General features: G+C 49.1%; 1 protein-coding gene across 1 annotated transcript in view; it reads left to right on the forward strand.

Annotated features, from left to right (window-relative positions):
* The window catches only part of LOC103171988 (solute carrier organic anion transporter family member 2B1), a 51,607-nt gene that overhangs the window by 27,684 nt on the left and 14,025 nt on the right, over positions 1–9,898 (forward strand). Inside the window, exons 3-7 of the mRNA XM_042346266.1 lie at positions 2,042–2,179; positions 3,461–3,626; positions 4,713–4,934; positions 7,732–7,896; positions 8,690–8,894. Coding sequence (XP_042202200.1) covers positions 2,042–2,179; positions 3,461–3,626; positions 4,713–4,934; positions 7,732–7,896; positions 8,690–8,894 — 896 coding nt within the window. The remainder of the gene's footprint in view (positions 1–2,041; positions 2,180–3,460; positions 3,627–4,712; positions 4,935–7,731; positions 7,897–8,689; positions 8,895–9,898) is intronic.

Raw genomic sequence — 9,898 nt, forward strand, 5'->3', positions numbered from 1 at the left:
GTATGAGGGTAAGTGAGCGACGAACATTAAGTCTGATTGTAAAAGTTTTTACAAATACATTAAGAGGAATAGGCTTGTGAGGACAAGGACATGGCAGAGACCCTAAATGGGTACTTTGCATCTGTCTTCACCCGAGAAGACGCAACAAGTCTGCCAACAATAGAGATGCACCAAAGGGATAAGGACAGGGAGCAACTGAGGGAAATTTTCATTAGTAGAGAATTGGTGCTCGGGAAACCGTTAGCACTAAAAAGTGACAAATCCCTGGTCCGGATGGCTTGCATCCCAGGGTTTTAAAAGAGGAGCTTATGAGATAGTGGAGGCCTTGTGTCTGATCTTCCCAAATTCCTTGGATTCTGGAACAGTCCCCATGGATTGGAAGATCGCAAATGTCACACCACTATTTATAAAGGGTGAAAAGGAAAAGATGGGGATCATAGGCCAATTAGTCTCACATCAGCGATAGGAAAAGTTTGAGAATCATTGATTAAGGATGTGGTAGTGCGGTATTTAGGGCACAATATAATTAGGCCAAGTCAACATGGCTTTACAAAAGGGAAGTCATGTTTGACAAATCTCATAGAGTTTTTGAGGATATTTCCAGTAAACTTGATAAGGGTGAATCAGTGGATGTGGTCTATTTGGACTTCCAGAAGGCATTCGATAAGGTGTTGCATAAAAGGTTAATCCAAAAGATAAGGGCCCATAGAATTGGGGGGAGCATATTAACGTGGATTGGGGAACGGTTAACAGGTAGGAAACAAAGTGTAGGGATAAACGGGTCTTTTTCGGATTGGTGGGATGTGACTAGTGGAGTGCCACAAGGATCAGTCCTTGGGCCTCAGCTATTTACCATCTACATCAACGATCTAGATGAGGACATTGAAGTTAATATATCTAAATTCGCGGATGACACAAAACTAAGAGGAAGTGTCAACACAGAGGACGACATTAAAAAAATGCAGCGCGACATAGATAGGTTAGGTGGTTGGGCAGGTAGGTGGCAGATGAAGTATAATGTAGGGAAGTGCAAAGTCATCCACCTAGGGAGCAAAAACAGGAGAGCGGGTTATTTTTTAGAAGGGGAGAGATTGGAATGTGTTAGCGTCCAGAGGGACTCGGGTGTCCTTGTACACCAATCACAGAAAGTTAGTCTGCAGGTGCAGCAGCAATTAGGAAGGCGAACGGTATGTTAGCATTCATTATGAAAGGATTAGAGTATAAGAGTAGGGAAGTCTTGCTGCAACGGTATAGGGCCCCGGTGAGACCACACCTGGAATAGTGTGTCCAGTTTGGTCTTCTTATTTAAAAGGATGTACTTGCCTTGGAGGGGGTGCAGCGTAGATTTACTATGTTAGTACCAGGGATGAAGGGGTTGAGTTATGAGGAATGGCTGACTAATTTGGGCCTATATTCTCTAGAATATAGAAGAATTAGAGGGGATCTTATAGAAACCTATAAGATCATCAAAGGGCGCGACAGAGTAGATAGTGGGAGATTGTTTCCCCTGGTTGGAGAAACTAAAACCAAGGGGTCACAACCTTAAAATCAGAGGCAGCCCTTTCACACTGAGTTGAGGAAGAACTTCTTCACTCAAAGGGCGGTGAATGTATGGAACTCACTACCCCAAAGACTGAGATAGATATGTTTCTTGTTGCAAAAGGTACTAAGGGATATGGGGATAAGGCCGTGTCAGGTTATTAGCTGGAGTTAGATTAGAAGATCAGCCATGATTGAATGGCGGGGCAGGTTCGAAGGGCCGAATGGCCTACTCCTACTCCTACATGTTACGTTATGTTATCCCACACACGGCCAAAATACTCGTCCATGCATTTGTCACCTCCCACCTCCCCCGGCTTGGTGTCCTGCTCCGCCAGTCAGACACTCTGGGATGCTGCCCTGCGTGAGGGGCGCTGTGTAAAAATATAAGTTGTTGTTGTGATTTGTTGTTGTGTTGTTGTTGTTGTCTTTTTCCTTACCCTCTGTGTGAATTGCCCTGACCTCCCTCTCTCGCTCTCTCTGTCTCTCTCTCTGCCCACAGTTTTTTGTGCTGTGCCATGGTTTTCTACAGCTCTCGCAGCTCATGGTTTCGGGATATCTCAAAAGCACCATTTCCACTGTGGAGAAGCGTTTTGGTCTCACCAGCCAGACCTCAGGGATGGTGTCCTCACTGAATGAGGTTGGACTATTTCCATCACAAATACACAGTCACTCCACTTTACATTATGTCCCGTGAAGCGGTTTGAGACGTCTCAATGACATAACAAGGCGCTGTATCAAATGTGAAGATTATTATTATTATACAACAGACACAAGGGACACATCTCATGTCTCAGCAGCTCAGGCTTCCGCCAACAACAATGCACTCCAGCTCCTCACGCAGGGCAGAGTCCCAGAGCGTTTGACAGTAGCAGACACAACTCTGAGCTCATGTTCCCACACCCAGGTCAAGAGACCGTGGGTGTGAACCTCATGCTGGGGACTCTGAGCTCAAAGTCTAAGCTGACTTTACAGCGCAGCGCTGGGGTGGGGGGGGAGAGAGAAAGAGGGAGAGAGAGAGAGATCCTTCAGTTGAATGTGCCCTGTTCAGTCGGACGTTAAACATCCCTCAGTTTGTCGAAGGAGGGAGGTATCTTCTGGTGTCCTGCACAACATTTTCCCAGAAAGAGTCAGTCATTCAATTTGAGGCGGTTTCAGGGGATGTTGCTTGTGGGCAAATTAGCAGCTTTGGGTCTCCTACAAATACAGTCACTACACATTAGTATTTTTACTCTGAGCACGTGAGTCTGCCTGACCACTGAAATGCGCTCTATCAAATGTAAAGATAATTACTAATGAGATATGTTTATTGTTGATGTTGATAACGAAATTGATGATGTTGATGATGATGATGTTGTTGATAATGATGATGATGTTGTTGATAATGTTGATGATGATGATGTTGATGATGTTGATGATTATGATGTTGATGATGATGATGATGTTGATGATGATGATGATGATGTTGATGATGTTGATGATGATGGTGATGATGATGTTGATGATGATGATGTTGATGATGATGTTGATGATGATGATGTTGATGATGATGATGTTGATGATGATGTTGATGATGATGATGTTGATGATGATGATGATGTTGATGATGATGATATTGATGATGATGTTGATGATGTTGATGATGATGATGATGATATTGATGATGAATGCGGTGTTGATGATGTTGGTGATGATGATGTTGATGATGATGATGATGTTGAAGATATTGATGATGATATTGATGATGATGATGATGTTGATGATGATATTGATGATGATGATGTTGATGATGATGTTGATGATGATGTTGATGATGATGATGTTGATGATGATGATGATGATGATGTTGTTGATGATGATGATGATAATGATGATGATGTTGACGCTGATGATGCTGATGTTGTTGTTGATAATGTTATAGATTGGCAACACGGTGTTTATTGTCTTTGTGAGTTACTTTGGGAGCTGTGTCCATCGCCCTCGGCTGATTGGCTGCGGGGGGCTCCTGGTGTGCTTGGCGACCTTCCTGATGGCCATGCCCCATTTCCTCATGGACAGTTACCAGTACGACCAGACAGTGACCGGCGGTGAGTTCCTGGCGCTGTTACAGTAACAATCCTTCTATTTGATATTGTGCTTTATCAGGTCATCGCGATGTCTCAAAGCGCTTCACAGCAGATATTGTATATTTGTATCTGAAACATGACCCCCAATGGTACACAGCCGGGTCCCGCAAACAGGCTTTGAATGAGTGGCTAAATTATTATTTTTTTTTTTTGGGTGGGAGGGATTTTTATCCTGTAAATCCATCCATAAGTCAACTAAGAACCGGGTTTCTATTTACTGCGAGGTAAACTGAGCCACATGGAGTAAGGAAACTTGCCTAGGAATCGAACCCAGGTCTTACGCTTGCGAGGCAAGTGCTCTAACCACTGAGCTCTAGGACTCCCATGTTTCCTTTCCATTCCCGGTGGCTGGCTGTGTGAAGCGGGCTGCGCGGGTAGGGGGGTCAGGGGGAGGGGGAGAAGCGCAAAGGAGAATAATTTTAATCCTTGTGTTTGATACAGTGCTTTTCATGTCAGACACCCGGCCGGTCACGGTGACGGGTTTCCGTGTGTGTCAGACACCCGGCCGGTCACGGTGACGGGTTTCCATGTGTGACAGACACCCGGTCGGTCACGGTGACGGGTTTCCGTGTGTGTCAGACACGCGGCCGGTGACGGTGACGGGTTTCCGTGTGTGTCAGACACGCGGCCGGTCACGGTGACGGGTTTCCGTGTGTGACAGACACCCGGCCGGTCACGGTGACGGGTTTCCGTGTGTGACAGACACCCGGCCGGTCACGGTGACGGGTTTCCGTGTGTGACAGACACCCGGCCGGTCACGGTGACGGGTTTCCGTGTGTGACAGACACCCGACCGGTCACGGTGACGGGTTTCCGTGTGTGACAGACACCCGGCCGGTCACGGTGACGGGTTTCTGTGTGTGACAGACACCCGGCGGGTCACGGTGACGGGTTTCCGTGTGTGACAGACACCCGGCCGGTCACGGTGACGGGTTTCTGTGTGTGACAGACACCCGGCCGGTCACGGTGACAGGTAATGAGAACATAAATGAATACCATCAGTCATATAATCAACAGTGAATGATTTTGTTGTTTGTGCTGGTAACAGGTAACATGACGATGGCCAATGATATCTGCCAGGACAGCAGTGCGTATCGTCTGCTGAGGAGTGGGAAATGTGGTGCGGACACTAGGACGAGTGAGCAGAGAATGTTATATCTGCTGGTGCTGGGACAGCTCCTGCTGGGAATCGGCAGCGTTCCCATCCAACCCTTTGGAATATCCTACATAGATGACTTTGCCAGCGAACAGAACTCGCCCATGTACCTCGGTGAGGCGCTCCTCTCTGTGTGTATGTCTCTCTGTGTCTCTATCTCTCTCTGCGTCTCTCTCTGTGTCACTGTCTGTCTCTGTCTGTGTCTCTCTCTCTATCTCTGTGTCTCTCTGCGTCTCTGTCTCTCTCTGTGTCTCTGTCTCTCTCTGTGTCACTGTCTGTCTCTGTCTGTGTCTCTCTGTATCTCTGTGTGTCTCTGTGTGAAGAGACAAGGGAGTGGGCAGGAGGAGGACATTGAAAGAGACAAGGGAGTGGGCAGGAGGAGGGGTTCCTGGATAGAGTTCCAGAGGGTGGGGGCAGAAAGGCTGAAGACCCGACCGCCGATGGTGGGGCAGGCGAGGCGGGTGACGTGGAGCAGCCTTGTGCCTGCTGATCGGAGGGAGCGGGCAGGATGGTACAGTTATAGCAGGTCACAGAAGTCGGGGGGAGTGAGGCCAAGGAGTGCTTTGAAGGTGAGGACCAGGAACTTGAACTGTATCCTCTATGTAATGGAAAGCCAGTGGAGTCGGGCGAGAATGGGGGTGATGGGGTCACAGAGCCTGGTGGGGGTGATGGGGTCGGGAGCTTGGTGGGGGTGAGAATGGGGTGATTGGTCAGGGAGCCTGGTGGGGTGAGGATGGGGTGATGGGGTCGGGGAGCCTGGTGGGGGTGAGGATGGGGGTGATGGAGTTGGGGAGCCTGGGGGGTGAGGATGGGGGTGATGGGGTCGGGGAGCCTAGTGGTGGTGAGGATGGGGGTGATGGGGTTGGGGAGCCTGGTGGGGGTGAGGATGGGGGTGATGGGGTCGGGGAGCCTGGTGGGGGTGAGGATGGGGCTGATGGAGTTGGGGAGCCTGGTAGGGGTGAGGATGGGGGTGATGGGGTCGGGGAGTCTGGTGGGGATGAGGATGGGGGTGATGGGTCACGGAGCCTGGAGCAGGAGAGGACACAGGCTGCAGAGTTCTGGATGATCTGCAGTTCATGGAGGAAAGAGTTAGGAAGTCTGACAAGCAGGGAGTTGGCATAGATTATCTGACACTTCGACCTAATCTTTTGACCTTGCAAATTCTTATGTTCTTATAGAAAATAATATCTGGGGGCACAATAAATAGGTTGGGACAGGACATGTCAAGCAATGGCCAAGATTCATAGATTCATAGATTCATAATAATAATAATAATAATCCTTGCATTTGATATAGCGCTTTTCACGTCGAGAGGACGTCCCAAAGCGCTTCACAGAACACACTGTAAAGTGAATTGACTGTATATTTGTGGGCGAACGCGGCAGCCAATTGCGCACAGCAATGTCCCACAAACAGTCGTAGATTGAAAATGACCAATTTATTTATTGTTTTTGGTTTTGGAGGATTATTATTAGATTCATAGATTCATAGATTCATAGAATGTTACGGCACAGGAGGCCATTCGGCCCATCGAGTCTGTGCGGCTCTTTGACAGAGCGTCACTTTCACTAACCCCAATCACCAGCTTTCTCCCCATAACCCCACAAACCCGTCTTCCCCCGATACCTGTCCAGTTCTCTCTTAAAAGCTGTTATCAAATCGGACTTCACTACCCTTTCGGGCGGATCATTCCAATCCCAACAACTCGCTGAGTGAAAACATTTCTTCTAACCTTCCCTCGGCTTCTTTTGGTAGATATCTTCAGACTGTGACCACGGGTCACAGACACACCTACCAGCGGAAACAGCTTCTCCCTATCTCGCCTGTCGAAACCTTTCATGATCTTGAAGACCTCTATCAGGTCCCCACGTAACCTTCTCTGCTCTAATGGGAAAAGTCCTAACTTCTCCAGTCTGTCCTCATAGCTAAGGTTCCCCATTCCTGGTATCATTCTCGTTAGGATGGTGGAAGGTGAACCAGATGGACCTTGGTTTTCTTTCACCAGCAAATTCTTACGTTCTTATGTTCTCTGGGTAATGGCGGGTGAACACCTGACCCTTTCACCTCTGGGTGGGTGAATACCGAGGCTACCACACAAGGTGTCTCAATGTCGATGCTCGGTTGCCAGCGAGCTGTAACTTGCCTCAGATTTTGCCCACAAAGCAAAAGGACATCAAGTGTTCTCATCCAGAGACAGCGTGAGAATCACTGATGTAAACATTCCTCTTGCATGTCGATACACGTCAGGCCCAGTGATACAATGATGATACAACATCAATCTACAGGCTTTCCTACGTCAAACCCCGGTGACCGACCGACCGACATTTGTTTCTGTTTCTGTAACAAAGTGGAATAATTACATTTCTATCCTATTCATAACTTGACAAATATTTCATAAGAATTTTTCTTGGCAGTCTTTAGCAGTGTGGTGTTTGACACGCACAGAAACCCGTCACCGTGACCAGCCGGGTGTTTGACACGCACAGAAACCCGTCACCGTGACCAGCCGGGTGTTTGACACGCACAGAAACCCATCACCGTGACCAGCCGGGTGTCTGACACACACGGAAACCCGTCACCGTGACCAGCCGGGTGTCTGTCACACACGGAAACCCATCACCGTGACCGGCCGGGTGTCTGACACACACGGAAACCCGTCACCGTGACCGGCCGGATGTTTGACACGCACGGAAACCCGTCACCGTGACCAGCCGGGTGTCTGACACACACGGACACCCGTCACCATGACCGGCCGTGTGTCTGACACACACGGACACCCGTCACCGTGACCGGCCGGGTGTCTGACACACACGGAAACCCATCGCTCATTTGGGTAATTTATGATCTTGTGACATTCTGTGCAATTCTCCAATCGAAGTTTTCCCCCTGATTGTCTCTCTCCTGTTTTCAGAATTTCCCTTCATCCTGTGGCGGACCCTGAGGAACCCTGTGTACCTGCTGGTGGTGTTGGGGCAGGTCAGCATGTCCGCCGTGATCTCGGGCCTCGCCGTCTTCATGGGCAAGTTCCTGGAGAAGCAGTTCACGCTGACAGCCTCCTTCGCCAACTTAATGCTGGGTCAGTGAGTGCGGGCGCACAGTGGACACTCTAATAGCAACCAGAACTGGCCCTTCACACAGGGAGGGATGGAGGGGGAGGGGAGGGGAGGTCTCACTGTGAAGTGAATGGGGCCTTATAACCAAACCAGCGCTATAAACAAGAATAACTTGCATTTATATAGCGCCCTTTTCACAGGGTAGGCTCCTCAGCATTTGGACGTGTGTGTGTGTGTGTGTGTAAAGTGTGTGTGTGTGTGTGTAATGTGTGTTTGAATGTGATGGATGGGTGTTTGTATTTGTGCCTATGATGGTGTGTACCCGGGTGTATGTATTTTGGTGAGTGCGTGTGTTTGTGTTGATGTTTCTGTGGATGTTGGTTTGTGTGTTGGTGTGTGGATGTTGGCATGCGAGTGTTTGTGTGTTTATGTGTGTGTTCTGTGTGTTGGTGGTGCTTGTGCACTGTCTATTGGTGTGTGATTTGTGTTCTGGCGTGTTGATACAATACAATACGTATTGGTTTGTTGGCATGTAATGGCATGTGCTGGTGTACGATAGCATGACTCAGCATGCAATGTTGCGTATGAACTGGTAATAATGACTGTCGGATGTGATGAGGTGCATTGGCATGTGATGGCGTGTTATAATGTGTGATGGTGTGTAATGCCGTTTTATGAGTGGACACTCATAATATTTCAGCGCCTTGGGACGTCCTCCCGACATGAAAGGCGCTAAACAGATGTAATCTTGTTGTTGTTGTTGTTATGGCATGTGATGACATGTTATGACGTGTGCTCATGTGTGTTGGTGACAAGGTGGAGTGACCATCCCTGGGATCGTGATTGGCACCATTGTCGGGGGAGCCATTATGAGGAGATTAAAGATCACAATGAGAGGAGCCGTGGTCATGTGTGTTGTGTGTATATTGGTGTGTGCCAGCCTCACCTCCCCACTCCTCCACCTCGGCTGCTCCACACAGTCAATCGCTGGCATCAACTCGGACCTCAACACATCCACACGGTAAAGCTATTTGTTTTGCTCAGCTGGGTGTCTGACACACACAGAAACCCGTCACCGTGACCAGCCGGGTGTCTGACACACACAGAAACCCGTCACCGTGACCAGCCGGGTGTCTGACACACACAGAAACCCGTCACCGTGACCAGCCGGGTGTCTGACACACACAGAAACCCGTCACCGTGACCAGCCGGGTGTCTGACACACACAGAAACCCGTCACCGTGACCAGCCGGGTGTCTGACACACACAGAAACCCGTCACCGTGACCAGCCGGGTGTCTGACACACACAGAAACCCGTCACCGTGACCAGCCGGGTGTCTGACACACACAGAAACCGTCACCGTGACCGCCGGTGTCTGACACACACGAAACCCGTCACCGTGACCAGCCGGGATCTGACACACACGGAAAACCGTCACCGTGACCGGCCGGGTGTCTGACACACAGGAACCCGTCACCGTGACCGGCCGGGTGTCTTTGGCTGCCGAGTTTTGCCAACAAAAATACACAGTCACGGTGTAGAGCACTCGCTTTGCAAGCGAGACACCTGGGTTCAATTCCAGGCAGGTCAGGGCGAAACCTTGGGCAAGTTTCCTAACTCCACACGACTGATAATAATCCCTCCAAAACAAAAAAAAATGGTCACTTCAATCAATGACTGTTTGTGGGACACTCACTGCTGTGCGTAATTGGCTGCCGCGTTTCACCCACATAATACGCAGTCAAGGTTGCTGTGGAAGATAAGGGTTCAAGTAGCGGAGACTTTGGCCATTATATTTCAATCGTCATTGGACACAGGAGTGGTGCCAAGAGACTGGAGAGTGGCTAATGTTACCCACTCTACAAAAAGGGGCAGAAAGACAAACCCGGAAATTACAGGCCAGTCAGCCTAACCTCGGTAATAGGAAACTACTGGAGACCGTAATCCGGGACAGAATAAATCTCTACTGAGAGGAACACGAGGTAATTAGAGACCCCCAACATGGATTGTTAAAGGCAAATCT

Source organism: Callorhinchus milii, unplaced genomic scaffold, assembly GCF_018977255.1.
Source record: "Callorhinchus milii isolate IMCB2004 unplaced genomic scaffold, IMCB_Cmil_1.0 Scaffold514, whole genome shotgun sequence".
NCBI classification, from domain to species: Eukaryota; Metazoa; Chordata; class Chondrichthyes; order Chimaeriformes; family Callorhinchidae; genus Callorhinchus; species Callorhinchus milii.